Consider the following 22,665-nt stretch of genomic DNA (forward strand, 5'->3'; position numbering starts at 1 on the left):
CCAATGCAGCACAGTTCAAAACTAACAACTCACCAGCTCTGCTTTCCTGGGACGTCCCTTGTGCTCACGCTTGGATCTCCTCAATCCCAGTCTCAGATGGAGTACGCAGGACAAGCAGCAGGGACAAACTGAGGGCTCCTCAAACAAGGAGGCTCAATGGTTCACTCCTCGACAAGCAGTCCTGGTGAGGACTGCAGTGGTGATCCAAAGTGGGTATTTGGAAAGGTTATGGATAGAATTGTACCATTCTTACACAATGGAGATTGCATCTAATGTCATCTGAAGATGACACTTTGATCAGTCAAGGAGAGCATCATCAATAGTTTGAGAAGAAAGGTGTCCATAGCTGTTAGAACCACTCCGAGAGTCAAGTCTCACAACCATCATAGAGGATGCCCCAGAGCCCGAGATTGATTCACAGCCACAAAACTCACAAGCTAAGTAGAGTGACCCCCTTGTCAGGAAAGACTTTATCCCACAAGAGTATGGGACAAATGTAGTGTACAGTATTTAATATTTCAGTAATACAGGTTTACCACCGATTTTCTCACACCCTTGAGTCCTGAACCTTGTCAGATTAATGTTTTTGCCAGATTAAGAAGTCATGCAATAATAATGGCAAAAATGGTCTGCAGAAGCTTAAAAATTATTAGTAATTAAACAAAACTTAAATGTAAATTTATTAATTGCTGTGCTTACAAAGAATGGAGTTTCTTGATTATCTTTTTAAACTCTTCATCCAGGTGAAGTTATTTCATGTGTTTTGATCTCTCACTGTGATTTTTCTTGCATCAAATAAAAATTCATTAGCTCTTGTTCTGTCATGAAGGTACATATCTCTAACCCTTTGATTAAATCAACTTAATTTGTTTAAATTAAATTTAAACAGCTCAATTAACTTGTCAATAGTAAATCTTTCAGTTTCATCCATTTCATAATCATCGTTGCCATCTTGATCACTTGCAGTGTTTTTATCAGCATTCAGAGCACTGTATAATTCCTGAGTCTGTAAGGTGATGTAGAACAGGTGTTCTGTCATTGACGATCATCCACTCGTAGAGATTTTCTGCATTAAGACTACTTGCTATAGCTTTCAAAGCAGGTCCTGTAACACTTGTTGCATATGTGAGCAAGTCATGAACAACTTTCTCCCTTGATACATGAAATCCTGAAAAATCATCGACAAGCTTTTCTTCAGGCGCATTGTCAAACATCAAGGCAGGCCACTGCTTATACCAGCCATTCTTTAGTGTTGAATGTTCTAACTTCTCCCACCCTCAAGCAATGAACCAAAGAGCATCCTTCATGTTCAAGTCTTTAATAAATGCCTGTACAGAATTGCTAGCATTTCACATCATCGAACAGATGTTTCATGAAAAGTGAGCGATACTTGGCCTTAGAGAGTACAGTATTCCTTAGTCGAGGTTGAATAAGCAATGTACAGTTTGATGGTAAATACACTGTAAAACCATTATTCTTACGCAGGAGTTCAGCTTTGGGGTGAGCTGAATAGTTACCCAAAATAAGAATTTTGCCTTTTAGATGTGCAATGTGCTCTGGCTTCTGGAACAAAATATTTTTCAAACCACTCTACCATAATATCAGTGGTAAACCAGCCATTTTTATTTGCACAATATGTTACTGGGTAAATTTTAACACCTTCCAGGGCCCTAGGGCATTTATTTTTTCTGATTCCCAGTGGTTTACATTGGAGCACCCTAAAATGGTAACTCTGTCCTTAGATTGTTTGAATCCTGTGGGACCTTCTTCGATTGCTAATGTTTTCCGAGGCGTGCATTGTCAGAATAATGCAGTTTCGACTGCATTTAACACCTGTTCAGGACTGAAGCTTTCGGCAGCTATGAACTTTGCAAATTCATCCACCTACTCCATAGTTCCTTCCTGGTTTGCAGATCATTTTTCTCCACACACTTTATGCATGGAAATTCCATGGCACTTCTTAAACCTTTGAAGCCATCCTTCACTATAGTCACACACAAGTTCTAATTTAAGTTCTTTATGGAATAACTTAGCTTGGCTCATTATAATACTGCCGGATAATACAATTCCATCACTCCAATGCTGGCGAAACCATTCAATCAATACTCAATCATATTCTGTGCTCTTACCAAATTGCCCAACCTGCTGAGTTCCTCCAGCTTGCTGCACATGTTTCATAGTTTTTCTAATGCTCATTTGCTTAGCAAATCACTGTTTGCATTGAATTGTAAAATTTTCTCTTTGGTGCTTTATATCATACACAGTTGATGAACCAGTGCCATACAAGTCACACAGCTTATGCACAGAAACACCTTGGTGCAGTTTTTTCAATTTTTCAACCCCCTTAGATCAATACTGATTGATGTTTACATTTTACACTACCACCAGTATTTGCACTTATCTTAGCTAGGGTTAAAGTTATGTAAAGTAAACACAAAATATTGGGACTAGCACCAAGTGCAATGTAGATAATAAAAGGAGTGAGCTTTTGTCAAAATGAGTCTTGCACGTGAGTGTGCACTACACACAGTGCCATCTGGTGGCTGCCCAATAAACTACGTCTTGTAATTTCATCCGAATTAAAAGAGGTGCTGAACCATCAGTTTCTGAAAAATCAGTGATCAACCTGTATTTGAATGAAGTTGTAAACATATTATTTGATTAAACATTCTTTGTTTGTTTACATAATTCATTGTGGGTTACATGTAAGACATTTGTGAATGGCACAAGTCATTATAGAAAACCTACAGCACAATACAGGCCCTTTGGCCCACAAAGCTGTGCTGAACATGTCCTTACACTCGAACTACCTAGCTTTACCCATAGCCCCCTATTTTTCCAAGCTCCGTGTATCCACCCAGGAGTCTCTTAAAAGACCTTATCGTATCCGCCTCCATCATCATCGCCGGCAGCCCATTCCACGTCCTCACCACTCCCTGCGTAAAAAAACGTACCCCTGACATCTTCTCTGTACCTACCTCCAAGCACCTTAAAACTATGCCCTCTCATGCTAGCCATTTCAGCCCTGGGGAAAAGCCTCTGACTATTCACATGATCAATGCCTCTCATCATCTTGTACACCTCTGTCAGGTCACCTCTCATCTTCTATTGCTCCAAGGAGAAAAGGCCAAGTTCACTCAATCTATTCTCATTAGGCATGCTCCCCAATCCAGGCAACATCCTTGTAAATCTCCTCTGCATCCTTTCTATGGTTTCCATGTCCATCCTACAGTGAGGCGACCAGAACTGAGCACAGTACTCCAAATGGGGTCTGACCAAAGTCCTATATAGCTGCAACATTACCTCCCGTTCTTAAATTCAATTCCACGGTTGATGGAGGACAATGAACCGTATGCCTTCTTAACCACAGAGTCAACCTGCGTAGCAGCTTTGAGTGTCATGTGGACTCGGACCCCAAGATCCATATGATCCTCTAATCCACATATGACACTACAATATATGTGGGTGCTTGATGAAACAAAAAGGAGAAGAAAAACTAAGTAGACAAATATCCCGGCTCCCGCACACTTCTCTTGATTCCATTTCTGGAGTTACAAAGCATAACATGGCGAATAGGAGAGAGGAAATGAAAAAGTGTCTGTGGTTGATGAGTCTTTGATTATGTTAGCAGCTTTACTGAGGCAGCAAGAAGTATAGTACAGATACAATGGGCTGAAGGGCCTGTTCCTGGGCTGTACTTTTCTGGAGTTCTATGGTCAAATGACATTCACTGAATCTTCAACCCATCTTTTAGAATTACTAGCCAGAGCAAACATCAATCCTGTTTCAACTTGTCAAAATATGTTGACATTTCTGTGCATTTCAGTTCGATATTCTCCAATTCTAGTTTACACTGGTCTGTCAACTTAATCTCTTCTCTTCTGAAAGTGTGCGATATCAGGAATCAGTCCAGTGAATCTCCTCTCCACTGCTTTAGTGGAAAGTACATCCACCATTAGGTACAGAGATCAAAATTGCACCCAGAACTACACTAAATGTTTTCCATTTCCCTGTGTGTCTCTGGCAGGTAAACTGAATGGATTTGAGGTTTCGGTCAAAACAAACCCCCCAGCAGTGGAATTTGGACACTCTCTGGAGGTGATCTGCAGTACAACATGTAACAACTCAATGATCGTTGTGGAATATAAACCAGGGATAAATCCCAACAACACTCGTGGTGATAAGTGGATTACAGACCGATTTCCGAGTGTCCAGCAATGGGATTTCTCAGCACCCTGTACTGTAATCTGTCGATCTGATAACACTACAATGAAGGAAGTCAAACAGGTGGTCCCAGTGTACAGTAAGTGAAATCTCTTGCTCAGAACACATCCCATAGCAGAGTACAACATGATGAAAGGCGGCAAAATACAATTATGTATCACTTGAAAACATTACACAGAAAGATGCTGTCGTGTATCGGGGAGGTAGAGAATGGCCTGCTGGGAAATGGATTTACACTTCACTCCCCCACAACGAGTTCACAGTCTGAAAGGGATTTAAATAATTACATTGAACAGAGATAATTCTACAGAAATGGAGAAAGGAACGTTTGAGAGTGAACAAATTTGTTCTCAGGTTAAGAGTGTGCTGATATTTCACTCCAATGCTTTGATACGTAGTACACTGATCTACGGGGAGGTGTGAGAATCCAGTAGGTTAATGGATTTTCATAGCTGGGTTTCACAGTTACAGGGACAGATGAAGATTCTTTATTTGCTGTGGTTTGAAGGGGTTCTTCAAACCGGGAATATCACAGGGTAGAAAGATTCACATGTAGTTGGGATACAGACTGTTCCAATGATTACAATAATCCTTGATTCTCCTTTGACAGATCGAAACTTAAGCATTGTTCAACCTCCTGAAGTGCTGGAAGTTAACAAACCATATCAACTGGAGTGCACTGGCCCGAAGGTCTATCCACAGAACAGACTCGTACTCACCTGGCTCAGAGGGAGTGAGACTGTTCAACGTAGTTCCACAGAGGACCCAGGTCTCCCGGAAGATGGTCCATTGAAGAATGTCATTAGTGTCACTCCAAGAATTTCAGGCAATGGACTGGTGTACACCTGCTTGGCAGAGTTGAACTTGGACTCTAACTCCACCAAACAAATCGCAAGCTCATCTGTAACTCTGCAAGTGCACTGTGAGTTCCACATTAACGATGTTTGCTCCTCCTTCTGAGAATAGATAAAACTTAAATAGTTTATCGATAGTTAATACTGAGAAGGAAACCTACAACCATTTTTCATTGCTCCTATTTAATCTATTATATGAAATCTGTCAGGAAAATATCTTGGACTATGTTAAAAATGTTCAGTTTTCCAAAGTGTGGTAATAAATTGCCTGGACATTTTTTAATAGCCAGAGATTCTTAAAAATAGTTTGCCAATGTCTTGGCATCAATTTGTTACTTATGGACATTTGGGTCCAAAGCGGTAGCTCAGGCCCTGGCCTGACTCCTCTGTCACTGCAGAGGGAAGAAGCCTAAAGCAGCCTCACAGAGGGAAGACCATCTGACATCATGACCGATGTGAGAAAGCCTGGTAAAGTCAGATAGTTAAGGGTGCTGAAGGCAGCTTTCCATGATTACTGTACAAAGCTTGACCGAACTTCTATGGGCCAAGAAATGTGTGCCAGAGTCTCCAGAAAACATATCTTGATTTACTTTGCAAGGTCTTGTTAGTGTGTTCTAACTTTGGAGACATTCTGTACAGTGGAGAGTTTATCAGTTGAACAACAGGCAGAGACTTCAGCCACTGAACTTGTGGATTTGCCTTTACTTGTGGAGTGGTAGTTAATAGTGTTATTCCTCTGCCACTCAGTCAGCCACTCCCATGTTTACATACATACAGAGTTATCATTTAAGTTCATTTGAGTATCATTCATACTCTACAAGAACACATTCCAATAAGTTGAGCTTCTCCCATGCACTCACACCTAATATTGGCCATACTCACTTTTTAACAATCAGCAGTGGCCCCTTTAGATGCTGTCCCTTGTGCCTGAAAGTCACTATACCATCCCCTTTTACTGGAACATTCTCTCCAGTATAGTCTGTCACTTTTAATTTCACTGGGTAAATCTTGCTCTTTACTTTGAGAGATCCATGGGTAATAGATACACTGGACTCTGGTGTCCAGCTTGAATGGAATTACTGTCTCATTCACAGTCACTGGAACAATCCATTCTGTTATACCAGCACCAGCAGTCTGCAGAGAATCCTCAAAGACTTCCTCCATTTCCTCACCAACAATGTGCACCTTTTTCTTGGTAGACCCAGCTTTGCAGCAGTTTGCGAAATGATTCTTCTTCCTACAATTATCATGGGACCTTTCTTTGTAAGTAGGACCTTTCTTTGGGGTATGCCTACCTCCACATTTTCTGTTTGAGCCTACTTCTTTGCTATGCTCCTACTTTGCAAAACACCTTGTGTCCCTCTTTTTTCACAACATGCACTGTGGTTTCTGCTCTGTGTATCTCTTTCGCTTGTGCTTGCATGGTCTCCACTGCCCACCATGCGGCCTTTTCTAGCATCAGCTCTTTTTCACAGAGCAAGCTTTCTCTGAGAACATTATCTGGGATTCCACAACTATTTTGTCTCTGACTAATGAATCTCTCAAATCTCCAAATTCACACAACTCACTCAATGCATGAAGCTCAGCTGAGCACTGGTCAAAGGTAGCACCTTGTTCCTGTTCACAGGAGAAGAACATGACATTTCATTTGGGAAAAAACACTCCTCAAATTCTGTCATTAGAATGTCCAGTGTAAAACTGTCTCATCAGTTTGAAAACTGTTATAGACATCCAAAGCAGCTTCGCCAATTATGTGTAGAAAGATAGATGCTTTCAATATTTCCTCCACCCGCCAGCTCTGCTTGACACTAAATATGTATTGAATTGCTGTTCGTAGCATTTCCAATTGTCAGTTAGATTGTCAGTAACCTGTATAGCTGTGGGAGGACTTAGGTCATCCTTAACAGAATTTTTCAGGCTTCTCTCACCTCAATTTCTTGCTGAACTTTGAAACAGTGTGATCTTTTTCCAGCAGTTTCTCTCTGTCGGTCCATAGCGTCTCTTTCTATATTCATTCACCATATTCAATTATGCTTTGGATTTAGACTGACAGCAGGTTATGTTTGTTCTTCAACAAAGACAAACTTGCATGGGAAGAAATTTTAGAACTATTTCAGCTACAGAATACTACAGTCATGGCTTCTGCTCAACCATATTTTATGCCATGAATTGGTCTGTTCACCACCATGACTTCCAGTTCTGGGTGAACCGCCTATATTGCGCACAGGGAAATGAAATTCTTTTTTATGCACAGACACAACAACACATCTTCCCCTTTAAAGAAAACAAGCACAATAGTATGACCTCATAAACTTGCAAGGAACAATGATCCTGTCCAACAAAAATATTTACATTAACTTCAATTGTAATAAGCAAATATAGTCCCTTATTCACTCAGCTACTTTCAATCCACCTCTGTGGTGGTTTAATGATACTCTGGGTCCAGCCTGCCACAAGCATGTCTGTTCATCAACATGACTTCTGGCACCAGGTGAATTGCCCACATTGCACATCAGAACTGCAGTTCGTTATTATGTACATACATAATAACACACCTGAGACATATGATTTCTCTAAACCAGGGGACTTTGAGAGATGGCTCAGATGCTTTGAGAGATTTAGGGTTGTATGTAATCACACCCAGGCTTCAGAGGAGCATCAATTAAGCACACTGATATACTGCAGTGTGTAATATTGAGTTGAAAGATGACAAAATCTGCAGCAGGATCATGTAATATTGGGATTGTGGATTCCCAGCTGTTCTAAAAGGAGCTGACAAACTCAGACCTTACTTGCTTGAAAGAGACACACTCGACATTATTGATGGTTTGCTGCTAAAGGGCACCAGACTCATCATCCCTGTTTGTGTGCACACCAAAATCATCAGTCAAATCCACCAAGGGCATCAAGAGATCAAAAAGTGTTCCCTAAGAGCAAAGCAATTTGTGCTATGGCTGAGTCTGAGCTCACAGCAGGGAAATTTTGTAAAGCAATTTGAAGCATGCAGAAACCTGCACAAAAATCCTGCTGAACCTCTCAATCCCACAGAATCCCCAAACTTTCCCTGGCACAGACATTTCCAAGCAGAAAAGAGATAAATTTCTTCTCACTGTGATTACTACTCATGTAATGTTGAGGTGTCCAAGCTGTCCTCCACATCCTCAACGGCAGTTATACAGCTCCCGAAGGCTGTATTTGCTCATGATGGAATACCGGACACTTGCATCAGACATGGTCCAGAATACAGCTGCTCATAATTCAAAGCTTTTGTGAGGGACTATGAGATCAAACATGAAACAAGCAGTCCACAGTACCAACAGGCAAATAAATTACATACTTGTTACCAAGGTGGAATGAACCCAAGTGCTGAACACGGGCACGGAGGCCGAGTAGGGAGGCGTTATGGTCATAGTCAGTGAGGATTTGGTACCAAGGGAGTCTTTACCTGGAGTCTTGGTCTTAGTAGAGAATTCAGGAGTGATGCTAGACCAGAACTGATAGTCCTAAGAACCATGGAACAAGGTTGCTTGTACACGAGTCAACCAACAAACTGGCAACTCCTTGTTGTGGTCACAGGGTTTTTATATTGCATTTGATGATGGAAAGCAGGTGTTTGTAGTTAGTAGAACCTGGGAATTATTGAGAACTAAACGAGGTGATTGAGGCCCAATTCCTGAGGAAAATAGCCAGGTGGGCAATTGCCAGAGGGACCGTGACAATACTATGGGTAAAGCGAACTGAATCGTTCAATTTCAGTGACTACAATTTCAATTCACTTCTACAGACAAGAAGTACATACAAAGTTTCTCTTGCTTTTTCAAGAAGGGGAGACATAGTGATAGTTTATTGTGTTATTCCTATGCCACTCAGTCAGCCTCTCCCATGTGGAGGAGTTCACATACTGTACAACCAAAGGGTTATCAATAAAATTCAATCAAGTATCCTGCATGCTGGCATCCTGGTGTACCCTGCACTATCCCTCTATAATGAACATAACTTTTACCTGCACGTATCTCAGTCAGGGCAGCACATGAGCATCCAGCACAGTCAGCACAGACTAGCCTTGTTCTCTCGGGGATCTCACTTTGGTAATGGTGGCCTAAATTTTATAGGATGAAAAGATATCTGCCAATAGTTTGCAACAATTTAGAGAAGTATCTTTGCCTTTGAAGTCAGCATGCAGCACAATCACAGATCCACTAGATTAAGATGTATAACACTGGATTTATTTTTTCAAAAAAGTTGCTTCCTCTGCATTTTTTTGTTTATGGTAGACCACTTGAAACTGAACATAAATATAATTTCAGACTACTTGTGTCACTTAGGAATTTGAGAAACAAGAAAATAACTTTAATGGAATTATGCATCTAATTGACAATGCTTTGCAATAGTTCAACTAAGCTAAAAACATTGTGTTGTTAATTTGCATTTGTACTCAGTGTCTGAGGTTTCTCACTTTAGTGTCCAACAATAATCATCCAGCATTGATGGATTCCAGTTACCCTGATACCATTTCTCCATGACCACAATGTCCTGGTGAAACCTTTCACCGTGCTCATTACTGACAGCACCAAGATTTGCAGGGATGAAGTCTAAATGGGATTGCAGGAAATGAATCTTTACTGCCGTGTTGCACTTCATGGTTTTGTTTGCTTGAAGCATGTTGTCAACTGGCTGTATGTAGTTTGTTGCTCTGTAGTTGCCAAGTAAAACTTCAGCAACATCTTTGAATGCCTTCCATGCAATTTTCTCCAGTCCCACCAGGAGTTCCTCAAATTACCTGTCATTCACGACCTGTTTGATTTATGGACCAACAAAAACGTCTTCCTTAATCTTGGAATCTGTTACTCTGACTTGAATTATGAATTGAAGTAACAAATATAGGCAATTTCAGAAGTACCAGTCCGTGATAAGGAAATTTCATGATAGTTTTCATGATCGGCAGTTCAAAATCCATTAGATTCATGCAAAAGTATTCAGGAAGCAAAGTATTTGTTGTTCAATGTTTCTTAGTGTGTCCAGTGCTAGTCTTTATGTCTGTGAAATATGGTGTCATTACACAGTGAGATCTAATGAAGAAAAAATATTGACCAAGACATCCTGAAGAGTTCTGTTGCTCTTCTTGAAAACGGTGTTTGCTATTCGCAAAACTAGCCCTTAAATCAACAGCACCTACAATAATGACATACGCACTTAGTTTCAAACAAGGAAGTCAACCCTAGATTTTGCACTCATGGCTTTGGAATGCAGTGTGAACCCAGAACCTTTTGACCCAATACCCAACAATCAAACCATAAGCCACAGATGGACACATAGCCCTTGAAGATTGATAACAAAACGTTTTTTTTTCAGGGCATAGTATCTAACATTTTCTTCTCAGCAAAGAACACAAATATTCTGTGATGATTCATACCACTCCAACTATTTCCTGAAATAAATCACATGGGGTGGGTGCACAATGGTGCCATTTCCATCACATTCCAGTTCCGAGTGTTGCTGGGAGCAAGTACCCATTCCAGAGTTCCTCACTTGCTGAGGATTGTCAGAAAGGGGATCTGCTTTGTCTGCACCAATATAATCTAAAGGAGACCTGCCAAAGCCTGGTGCTAGGAACCCTACCTGTAGGTCCCATTTAATTTATCTTCCCCTTCAGTCCCTGCACACTTATCAGTTTACACCCCACTACTAACTGCCAATGTCCCATCCCTGATCACATAACCCTGAGTTCTCAATAAAGCGATCTTGGAATCGTTGACCCCCAATCGATCATTCAGCTTTTCAGCAGGACATCCTCGTTCATTATTTGCCAGTGTCCAATCTTTGTCCACATACTCTCCCAATTAAAATCCTTCCCCTTGCACTCCACACCAAACCCTACCACATCTGGTTTTGGACTCCAATTCTGTTTTACTTTAGTGCGTAGAGTATGGCGACAATAAGGAATTTCTTGGATTCAAACAATAATGATTTCTTATGGCCATTTGTCCCCCATGCTACCAAAGTCCAAGTGTGGGTTCTAATCATTTCTGACCATATAAGTAGATATTCCATCTGGGTACCCTCCAACCTAATTGCTTGAATATGAATTTCTCCTTCTGGTGAACAAAAATTCTCCCCCACATCTCGTCTATTTCCCACTCTGACCTTTGACTTCTTCTCACCAGTCTGTTACTTCCCCCGGGTCCCCTCCTCTTTCTCTTTCTCCTATTGTTCATTCTCCTCTCCTATCAGATTCTCTCTTCTCCGGCCGTTGACCTTTCCCATCCACCTGACTTCACCTATCACCTTCCAGCTAGCCTCCTTTCCCCTCCCCCCCTCACCATTTAATTCAGGCATCTCACCCCTTACCTCTCAGTCCTGATGAAGGGTCTTGGCCTGGAATGTCAACAGTTTACTCTTTTCCATAAACAAGAGAAAATTTGCAGCTGCTGGATATCTGAGCAACACACACAAAATGCTGGAGGAACTTATCCTGACAGTGGAGGAGGCCACACTTAGGTTGGAGGAACAACACCTTATATTCCATCTGGGTAACCTCCAACCTGATGGCGTGAACATCGATTCCTCAGACTTCCAGTAATGCCTCCACCCACCCCCTCACTATTTTGCATCCCCTTGTCCATCTCTCATATCATTTCCTTGCTCACCCATCGCCTCCCTCTGGTGCGCCCCTCCTCCCCCCTCCCCTTCTTCTTTCTTCCATGACCTTCTGTCTCTTTCACCAATCAACTTCCTAACTCTTTCCTTCATCGTTCCCCCTTCAAGTTTCACCTGTCACCTGGTGGTTCTCTCTCCTCCCCTCACCTTTCAAATCTAATCCTCTACATCTTTTCTCCAAAGGGTTTGGCCCGAAACGTCGACTGCACTTTTTTCCACTGATGTTGCCTGACCTGCTGAGTTCCTCCAGCACTTTGTGTGTATTGTTCTGGATTTCCAGCATCTGCAGAATCTCTTGTGTTTATGATATACACATAAGTATCGTGTTATTTTCACACTAAACAAAAGATAGTATTCTGTAGAGTGATACAAAATAATTAACTGGAATAAACTTCAAGCAATAATGCACTTTGAACTTCACTGCAGCTGAATAAAATTCAGGTGATCTGAACTGCCCATTCGTAGGTGGGTCAGAGTTTAACGGATCATCACTCTTCAGGTAAGGTCACATGTGAAATTATAACTCTGCTTTATTTCTACACAGACGTTGCAAGTGTCTTATTGACTGATTTCCAAGCGTTCTCTGTAGCTGAATATGTGGTTTTCTTTGTGCTTCTGGTCTGTTGATGTGGAGTATCAGCAAGGCCAAGGAGGAGCTTCTTGAGGCCCTGATGAAGGGTCTCAGCCTGAAACGTTGAGTGTTTATTCTTCTCCATAGATGCTGCCTGGCCTGCTGTTCCTCCGGCATTTTGAGTGTGTTGCTCTGGATTTCCAACATCTGCAGAGTCTCTTGAGTTTCTAATGAGCGGCTTAATTTTCTGTTTTTGCTTTTCCAGATAAACCTCAAAATACAATCATATCAGTGAATAATAAAACCACATCCGAGTTTCTAATATTCCTGAGAAAAGGTGATGAAGCCGTAATGACCTGCAGTTCAAATGGAAACCCCGCAGTCACGATACAGTGGAAATACCCCCATCAGGGCAGCAAGTTTGGGTCTCATTCTTCCGGGGTTCTCCGCATTTCCGAAATAACATCAAAACATGGAGGAGTTTACACATGTACAGCTACAAATCAAGTTGGAAATGATAGTAGGACAGTGATTATCAGCATCAAGGGTGTCAAAGGTTCGTTTTCCATCTTTCTAACAATTCATATATGAGAATAAAAAATAATTTGAAGACAGGAGTTCAGCCGCAGAAGAACTGCTGTTTAAAAATACATTCAAGGTGATTTTGTTTGTTTCTCTATCTACCTGCCTAGCTCTAGATAGATGGATAGAGTGGCACAGTGTTGTAGCGCTTAGCACAATGCTTTCAAGTATAGGTGACCCAGGTTCAATTCACACCGCTGCCTGTAAGGAGTTTATAGGTTCTCCCTGTGACCGCGTGGGTTTCCTCTCACAGTCCAAAGGTGTGCCAGTTGGTAGGTGAATTGGTCATTGTAAATCGTTCCATGATTAGGGTAGGATTAAATTGGGGGATTGCTGGGCAGCGTGATCTGAAGGTCCAGAAGGGCCTATTCAGACAGACAGACAGACCCACAGACAGACATACTTTATTGATCCCGAGGGAAATTGGGTTTCATTACAGCCGCACCAAGAATAGTGTAGAAATATAGCAATATAAAACCATAAATAATTAAATAATAATAAGTTAATCATGCCAAGTGGAAATAAGTCCAGGACCAGCCTATTGGCTCAGGGTGTTTGACACTCCGAGGGAGGAGTTGTAAAGTTTGATGGCCACAGGAAGGAATGACTTCCTTTCCTGCTCAGTGTTACATGTTGTATCTCAATAAATAATTAAAATAAATCTACCTGTCCAGCTATCTACTATCTAATACAGCGGTGCTCTGGCAGGATAGATTAGAGGGCTCGGCTAGAGAGACTATTTGGGTGGAATTGAGGAATGGGAAAGGTGCAGTAACACTTATAGGGATGTATTATAGACCACCTAATGGGGAGCAAGAATTGGAGGAGCAAATTTTCAAGGAGATAGCAGATGTTTGTAGTAAACACAGGGTTGTGATTGTGGGAGATTTTAATTTTCCACACATAGACTGGGAAGCCCATACTGTAAAAGGGATGGATGGTTTGGAGTTTGTAAAATGTGTGCAGGATAGTTTTTTGCAGCAATACATAGAGGTACCAACTAGAGAAGGGGCAGTGTTGGATCTCCTGTTAGGGAATGAGATAGGTCAGGTGATGGACGTATGTGTTGGGGAGCACTTCGGGTCCAGTGATCACAATGCCATTAACTTCAATATAATTATGGAGAAGGATAAGACAGGACCCAGGGTTGAGATTTTTGATTGGAGGAAGGTTAACTTTGAGGAGATACAAAAGGATTTAGGAGTGGATTGGGACAATTTGTTTTATGGGAAGGATGTAATAGAGAAATGGAGGTCAACTAAAGGTGAAATTTTGAGGGCACAGAATCTTTATGTTCCTGTTAGGTTGAAAGGAAAGGTTAAAAGTTTGAGAGAGCCATGGTTTTCAAGGAATATTAGAAACTTGGTTTGGAAAAAGAGAGATATCTATAATAAATATAGGCAGAATGGATTAAATGAGGTGCTTGAGGAATATAAAGAATGTAAAAAGAATCTTAAGAAAGAAATTAGAAAAGCTAAAAGAAGATACGAGGTTGCTTTGGCAAGTAAAGTGAAAATAAATCCAAAGGGTTTCTACAGTTATATTAATAGCAAAAGGATAGTGAGGGATAAAATTGGTCCCTTAGAGAATCAGAGTGGACAGCTATGTATGGAGCCTTAAGAGATGAGGGAGATTCTTTTCTTTGGTATTCACTAAGGAGAAGGATATTGAATTGTGTAAGGTAAGAGAAACAAGTAAGGAAATTATAGAAACTATAACATTTAAAGAGGAGGAAGTACTGGCACTTTTAAGGAATATAAAAGTGGATAAACCTCCTGACAGGATATTTCCTAGGACCTTGAGGGAAGTTAGTGTAGAAATAACAGAGGCTCTTACAGAAATATTTCAAATGTCATTAGAAATGGGGATGGTGCCGGAGGATTGGCATATTACTCATGTTGTTCCATTGTTTGAAAAGGGTTCTAAGAATAAACCTAGCAATTATAGGCCTGTAAGTTTGATGTCAGTGGTGAGTAAATAAATGGAAAGTATTCTTAGAGATGGTATATATAATTATCTGGATAGACAGGGTCTGATTAGGAACAGTTAACATGGAGTTGTGCGTGGAAGGTCATGTTTGACAAATGTTACTGAATTTTTTGAAGAGGTTTCTAGGAAAGTTGATGAGGGTAAAGCAGTGGATGTTGTCTATATGGACTTCAGTAAGGCCTTCGACAAGGTTCCGCATGGAAGGTTAGTTAGGAAGGTTCAATCATTAGGTATTAATATTGAAGTAGTAAAATGGATTCAACAGTGGCTGGATGGGAGATGCCAGAGAGTAGTGATGGATAACTGTTTGTCAGGTTGGAGGCTGGTGACGAGTGGTGTGCCTCAGGGATCTGTACTGGGTCCAATGTTGTTTGTCATATATATTAATGATCTGGATGATGGGGTGGTAAATTGGATTAGTAAGTATGCAGATGATACTAAGATAGGGTTAGATAGGTTGTAGATAATGAAGTAGGTTTTCAAAGCTTGCAGAGGGATCTAGGAATAATGGTGTATAGTCCCCTGAAGGTGGAATCTGATGTGGATAGGGTGGTGAAGAAAGCTTTTGGTATGCTGGCCTTTATAAAGCAGAGCATTGAGTATAGGAGTTGGGATGTAATGTTAAAATTGTACAAGGCATTGGTAAGGCCAGGTTTAGAGTATTGTGTACAGTTCTGGTCACCAAATTATAGGAAAGATGTTAACAAAATAGAGAGAGTACAAAGAAGATTTACTAGAATGTTTCCTGGGTTTCAGCACCTAAGTTACAGAGAAAGGTTCAACAAGTTAGATCTTTATTCTTTGGAGCGTAGAAGGTTGAGGGGGGACTTGATAGAGGTATTTAAAATTATGAGGGGGATAGATAGAGTTGACGTGGATAGGCTTTTTCCATTGAGAGTAGGGGAGATTTAAACAAGAGGACATGAGTTGAGAGTTAGGGGGCAAAAGTTTAAGGGTAACAAAAGGGGGAATTTCTTTACTCAGAGAGTGGTAGCTGTGTGGAACGAGCTTCCAGTAGAAGTGGTAGAGGCAGGTTCAGTATTGTCATTTAAAGTAAAATTGGATAGGTATATGGACATGAAAGGAATGGAGAGTTATGGGCTGAGTGCAGGCCAGTGGGACTAGGTGAAAGTAAGCGATCGGCACGGACTAGAAGGGCCAAGATGGCCTGTTTCCGTGCTGTAATTGTTATATGGTTATTATCACCTATCTACTATCTCCTTATTATTATTATATGTATACACAGTTTGTATTCTTTTTCACATTGTAAGTCTTTGTGTGTAGTTTTACATTGATTCTATCATGTTTCTTTGTTCCACTGTGAATGCCTGCAAAGAAATTAATCTCAGGGTAGTATGTGGTGACATAAAGGTACTTTGATAATTAATCTGCTTTGAACTTTGAGGTGTACTAACTCGCTCTTGAATGCTGCCTCATCACAACCTGTGATTCATTCAGCAACAGTTGTGTCATCAGCAAATTTGTAAAAAGGTAGGTTGTGTACAGATGCATTGAGGCAATATTGCAAAGATGAAAGTGAGTAGCCATGTTATGGAGAGAATAAGACAGCTGGAAGATCAGCCTAGCATCAATATACCAAGCTCCCAGTCATTTCAGTACAGACCAGACAACGGGCTGGTATAGCAACGGAGATAGAAAGTTTGTGATCAGAACTGAGGGCAATGGCTTTCCTCTTCCTAGGAAGTTTCTGCCTTTACAGCAATGAAAATCTCCCATGCAATCCTGACAAATCGAAGATGGAGGCAGACAATGAAAATAAATAATAAGCAAACTGAAGTATAGGAGAAGCAATTAGCAAATTGATAGATATCCCAAAGAATGATCTGTGGTTTGGGGAGAATGAAACAAAATAAAGAACAGCGGGAACAGATGAACTGGATTGATTAATATACAGGGCTGCACAAACCCTTAGACACATACTGTATATATAGCTAGGCTGCCTAAGACGGTATTTGTTAAAGTGGAGCAGAGAGCAAGTATGCAAATCTGGCAGGTGCAAAGAACATTGGGAATGGTGAGGGCGGACAGCCACAGGACGGGTGTGGAACAGGTGACGGGGGTGGTAGCATGGGTGTAGACACACCCAGTCTGATTCACCAGGGCAGGTCAATTGATTACAAACCACTGGCTTATTGATTATTACAGAATGTCTCAATGGTGCTTCCCACTCATTTCCCTCTCCCATCCTCTTTTCCCAATCATGAGACCCCTCCCCAATCTCAGTCCACAACTGAGATTCATATCAGAGCCAGGTCTATCATCACTCACAAAGGTCATGAAATTTGATTTTCTTTTTGTGGCAGCAGTGCAGTGCAATACATAAAATTACTACAATACTGTGCATAAGTCCCAGACACTATCTATCTATATATATATCTATATATATGTGTGTGTGTGTGTGTGTGTGTGTGTGTGTGTGTGTGTGTGTGTGTGTGTGTGTGTGTGTGTGTGTGTGTGTGTGTGTGTTATTTATTTACCTATTTATTTTAATTTAATTTATCTAGCTGTTTATTTATTTATTTAGAGATACAGGGTGGAATAAGCCTTTCCAGCCATTCTAGCCGCCCTGCCCAGTAAACCCCAATTTAACCCTAGCCTAACCACAGGACAATTTACAACAACCAATTAACCTACAAACAGGTAAGCCTTTGCATTGTGGGAGGAAACTGGAGCACCCAGAGGAAACCCACACATTCTATGGGGAGAGCACAGAAACTTCTTACAGAAGCTGCCAGGGTTGAACTCTGAACTTCAACATCCCAAGCTGTAGCAATGTAACACTAACCACTACAATAGTGTGACACACACCCTATTGAAGATGTGGATTTTTGGATGTTATTTGAAGTTGAATAAAAATGGATTGCCCAGGAAAAAAATCAATAATATGTACTTTTATTACTATTTTCACAGGTGAAGAATGGAAGACGGTGCTGATTATTACAGAAGTTGCATTTTTTCTCATTGTTATAGTGACTGTTGTCTGCTGCTGCTTGTTTTGTGAGGTCTCAAGAAGTGGAAGCTATGAAGTTCAGGAAAGTCTATCAGACTTTAATTAAATACAAGATGAGGAAAAGAAATCCCTTTGTATGAATTCAGTGAATAAACTCCAGAGATGACAGCTATTCCAAACAAGTTTAGTGAATATCAAGATTCAAGGCTCAAGACTGTTTATTATCATTCTTCAGTACTCGAGTGCAAAGGAGAACAAATTGATTGTTACACCAGACCCGATGCAGCATAAAAAAGCATAATGAACACAAAACGCATAAAGAGCACGCAAAAGCACAATAATTATAAATACGACTTGCCATCTCTCTTGCTATTGCAAGACCCTGTTGGACATTGATAACGTAAGACAGCAGGCCTATTTCCCTTGTCAAAATAACTTTTATTACCAAAGTACACATATGTCACTACATACAACCCTGAGATTCATTTTCCTGCAGGCATACTCAGTAAATCTATAGATTAGTAATTATAACAGGGTCAATGAAATATCAACTAGAGTGCAGAAGACGACAAACTGTGCAAATCCAAACATAAATAAACAGAAATAAATAATGAAACATGAGATAATGAGATAAAGAGCCCTTGGAGTGAAATCATTGGTTGTAGGAACTTTTCTAAGATGGGGCAAGAAAGTGGAGTTATCCCCTTTTATTCAAGAGCTTGATGCCTGAGGGGTAGTAGCTGTTCTTGAACCTGGTGGTGTGAGTCCTGAGGCTCCTGTACCCTTGACCTGATGGCAGCAGCAAGAAAAGAGCATGGCCTGGGTGGTGGAGACCTCTGATGATGGATGCTGCTTTCGTGCAACAGTGTTTCAGGCAGATGTGCTCAATGGTTGGGAGGGCTTTACGTGTGACATACTGAACCAAATCTACTGCCTTTTGTATGATTTTCCATTCAAAGACATTAATATTTCCATACCAGGCCATGATGCAGCCAGTCAGTACATTCTCCACTGCACATCTATAGTAGTTTGTCAAATGCTTTGTCAAATTAACGAGCGGTTGTACAGGTGTGTCTAACAGAGTGGCCACTGAGTGTACGGGTCTCAATATCATTTGCTGTTTATTGATGGTTGGTCCCAGTGCTGAAATGTTCAAATGAATTGCACCAGTATCACTGACAAAATGTGCTGATGTTCTGAGAATTCTATTCCCATTTGCGGGAAAAGGTTACAGGAACATTTCTTCCAATTAAATAAAATAATAAGGAAAAGATATGGTCATTGATAAGCAGCAGTGGGGCTCCAGTTCTTCACTTGGAGTATTGCCAATAGTTTCAGGTCCCTTATCTAGGAAAGGATGTGCTGACACTGGAGGTGGTTCAAAGGAGGTTCACAAAAATGATTCTGGTCTGGAAAGGCTTGTCATATGAGGAGCATTTGATGGATCTGGGCTTCTACTCTCTGGAATTCAGAAGTATGAGGAGGTGACCTCATTGAAACCTATCAAATAGTGAAAGGCCTTGATAGATTGGAGGTGGAAAGGATATTCCTAATGTGAGTCTAAGACCAGAGGACACTGCCTCAGAATAGAGGAGGGTCCTTTTAGAACGGAGGAGAGAAGGAATTTGCTTAGCCAGAGAGTGGTGAATCTGTGGAATTCATTGCCACAGGCAGCTGTGAAGGCCAAGTCATTGGGTATATTTAAGGTGAAGGTTGAAAGATTCTTGTTTGGTCGGGGCATGTAGCGTTATGGGGTGAAGACAGGAGATTGAGTCTGAGAGGGAAAATGGATCAGCTATGAGGAAATGGCAAAGCAGACTCAATGGGCCAAATGACCTAAATTTATTCCTATATCTTAAGGCCTTATGATCTTATACATTCCTATAACTTATAACTTGGCTCAGCCAAATTTACTTTCCAATACTAATTGCTTGAAATGAATGGCTTGCTGTGTCATTTCCAAAGGCTATTAAACATCACAGTGCTGCTCGATTTAATAGTTTTGTGCAAGTAAACAGATTAATATTTTGATTTTGTTTTTTCTCTCAAAACATTACCAGATTATATTGTGTTTTAATGTTAGAGATAAATCAATGGAAATATTAAAAATAATTTCTCAAAATGTCACCTTCAAAATAATGTCAAATATAAATTTAACAATTTTAGCTTCTTGTTTTTGGCTTACCAACACATCACTGTATACTCAGATCTGTCAGTTATAATGGCAAAGAGGACATTGGGTTACTGAATTTGTCCAGTGGGCCTGAGAACAAAGCAAGACCTGAGGTTTGATTGATGTAAGGGCTGGGCCGAATTGGAAAGGTCGGGCGTGGGCTGAATCAAGGCAACAGGGCCCAGGCCTAAGGACATATCGAAGCAACCAAGCCCGAGTCCGAGAGTGAGGAATGTCCTGAGATTAGGACAATTTAAAGTGCCGGACCAGATTGAAAAGGTCAGTGTGTCGAGGCCGGAGGTGAGGGACAGACCAGTCCAGCTCAATGCTCATGAGGTTCACTCTTATCTGCACTGAACTGAGGCTACAGCCTGCAACTAACGGGCTCCTGAATTGGCTGCAGTGATGACTGGCTTCGTGATTATGGACTCACTTTCGTGAGGTTTAGTTGTTTACTTGATTTTGTAGTTTGCACCATTTGTTTTTATTTTCTGCACAGTGGGTGTTTGGTGGTCCTTTTCTAAATAATTCGATTGGGTTTCTTTGTTTTGTGACAGTCTGTAAGGAGACAGATCTCAAGGTTGTATAAAGTAAACATACTTAGATAATAAATGCACATTGAACTTTGAGACGTTTTTCTCTTGCTTTTCTTTTTAGTTTTCTGGACATGCATCTGAGAATATAAAAAAGAATTCGCATATGAAGCAAAGATTTTGCTTGAATATTAGTCTAAACGCAAAAATGTCATATTCATTCCTAACTTCTACAGTTGGCTTTTGAGATCTTGCATGTACATAAGGGCCTGTGGATGATAGAGATAAGTTAAAGCAATTCTTATCAGCTGTAAAATATGTAACAGGCAAACACTTTCCCAGAATGGTGAATGTTTTGAAACCTGTGAATATTATCACATGGTTAAGTTTGTAAATGCCTTAGCCATTTGTGTAGACTCTGTAAAATATTGTACCCAGACCAAAAATAAACCTGTTTCTTATTATTTTACAATAGCTAAGAAAATGGTGTTCAGGCATGTTATCACTGTGGTGTTGGCTTTCTGGGTCTAAATTAATTATCTGTATGGAGGTTCCATTCTCCAAAGAACTCCTTTGCAATTTCAAAGAATTTAAAAGAATATAAGAGATGAAACAGAAATGGGCTGGTAACACTCCTCATAAAAAGCCTTTCAATCCCGGAATCATTTTTATACACCTCCTTTGTCAACACATTCTTTCTTAGAGAAAGGGCCCAGAACTGCTCACAATACTCTAAGTAGGTCTCATGAGAGCTTAATAAAGCCTTAGCATTACATCCTTACTTTTAAATTCTAGTCCTTTCGAAATGAATGTTGACATCACACTTGCCCCCCCTCACCACCAACTCAACCTGCAAACTAACCTTTAGGGAATCCTACACGAGAACTCCCCGGTCCAACTACACCCGGATTTTTTAATTTTCCCTCCATTTAGAAAATAGTGCATGCTTTTGTTTCTACCAAAGTGCATGACTACACCCTCCCTAACACTATATTGTATCTTTCACTTCTTTGTCCATTCTCCTAATCTATTTAAGTCCTTCTGTCGCTTCTCTACTTCCTTAACACTATCCGCGCCTCCACCTACCTTCATATCATCCACAAACTTGGCCACAAAGCTATTAATTCCATCATCCACATCATTGACATATAACGTAAAAAGAAATCGTTCCAACACAGAGCCTGGTGGAAGATCACTGGTTACTGGCAATCAAGGGAAAATCTGCAGACGCTGGACATCCAAGCAACACACACAGAATGCTGGAGGAACTCAGCAGGCCAGGCAGCATCTATGGAAAAGAGCAAATAGTCAACATTTCAGGAAGCAATCAGAACTACTTACTGGCAACTGACCAGAAAAAGCTCCATTTATTCCCATTCTTTGCCTTTTGCTAATCAGCCAATGATCTGTCCGTGTTGATACCTTTAGTGTAATACCATGGGCTCTTAACTTGTTAATCACAAGATCATAAGATAAAGGAGCACAAGTAGGCCATTCCGCCACTCCACCATGAGCTAAACTATTCTCCCATCTAGTTCCAATCTTCAGCTTTTTCCCCATATCCCTTGATACCCTGACTAATTAGATACCTATCAATCTCCTCCTTAAACACCCTCAATGATCGGGCCTCCACAGCTGTATGTGGCAACGAATTCCATAAATCCACAACCCTCTGGCTAAAAAAAAATTCTCCTCACCTCTGTTTTAAATGGGTACCCTCTAATTCTAAGACTGTGGCCTCTTGTCCTGGAATCACCCACCAAGGGAAACAGCCTTTCCACATCTACTCTGTGCAACCCTTTCAACATTTGAAATGTTTCTATGAGATCCCCTCTCAATTGTCTATACTCTAATGAATACAGTCGAAGAGATGACAAACGCTTCTCATATGTTAGCCCCTGCATTCCAGAAATCATCCTCGTAAATCTTCTCTGAACTCTCCCTAACATCAGTACATCCCTTCTAAGATAGGGGGCCCAAAACCGTACACAGTATTCCAAATGAGATCTCACCAGTGACCCATAGAGCCTCATCAACACCTCCTTACTCTTATACACTATTCCTCTTGAAATGAATGCCAACATAGCATTTGTTTTCCTTACTGCCCATCC

At 40.7% G+C, this 22,665-nt stretch overlaps 1 protein-coding gene and 1 long non-coding RNA gene across 3 annotated transcripts in view; one reads left to right on the forward strand and one right to left on the reverse strand.

Moving 5' to 3' along the window:
- LOC132406510 (uncharacterized) overlaps positions 1-5,078 on the reverse strand; it is an 18,043-nt gene extending 12,965 nt beyond the window's left edge. The window contains exon 1 of the long non-coding RNA XR_009516187.1: positions 4,944-5,078. This is a non-coding gene — a long non-coding RNA (uncharacterized LOC132406510). The remainder of the gene's footprint in view (positions 1-4,943) is intronic.
- LOC132406509 (vascular cell adhesion protein 1-like) overlaps positions 1-21,027 on the forward strand; it is a 24,158-nt gene extending 3,131 nt beyond the window's left edge. For both annotated transcript variants that reach the window (XM_059992279.1, XM_059992278.1), the window contains 4 exons: positions 4,028-4,303; positions 4,835-5,146; positions 12,572-12,862; positions 17,809-21,027. In XM_059992279.1, coding sequence (XP_059848262.1) covers positions 4,129-4,303; positions 4,835-5,146; positions 12,572-12,862; positions 17,809-17,954 — 924 coding nt within the window. In that variant the 5' untranslated portion in view covers positions 4,028-4,128 and the 3' untranslated portion in view covers positions 17,955-21,027. The remainder of the gene's footprint in view (positions 1-4,027; positions 4,304-4,834; positions 5,147-12,571; positions 12,863-17,808) is intronic.
- The last annotated feature ends 1,638 nt before the right edge of the window (positions 21,028-22,665 follow it).

Source organism: Hypanus sabinus, chromosome 16, assembly GCF_030144855.1.
Source record: "Hypanus sabinus isolate sHypSab1 chromosome 16, sHypSab1.hap1, whole genome shotgun sequence".
NCBI lineage: Eukaryota > Metazoa > Chordata > Chondrichthyes > Myliobatiformes > Dasyatidae > Hypanus > Hypanus sabinus.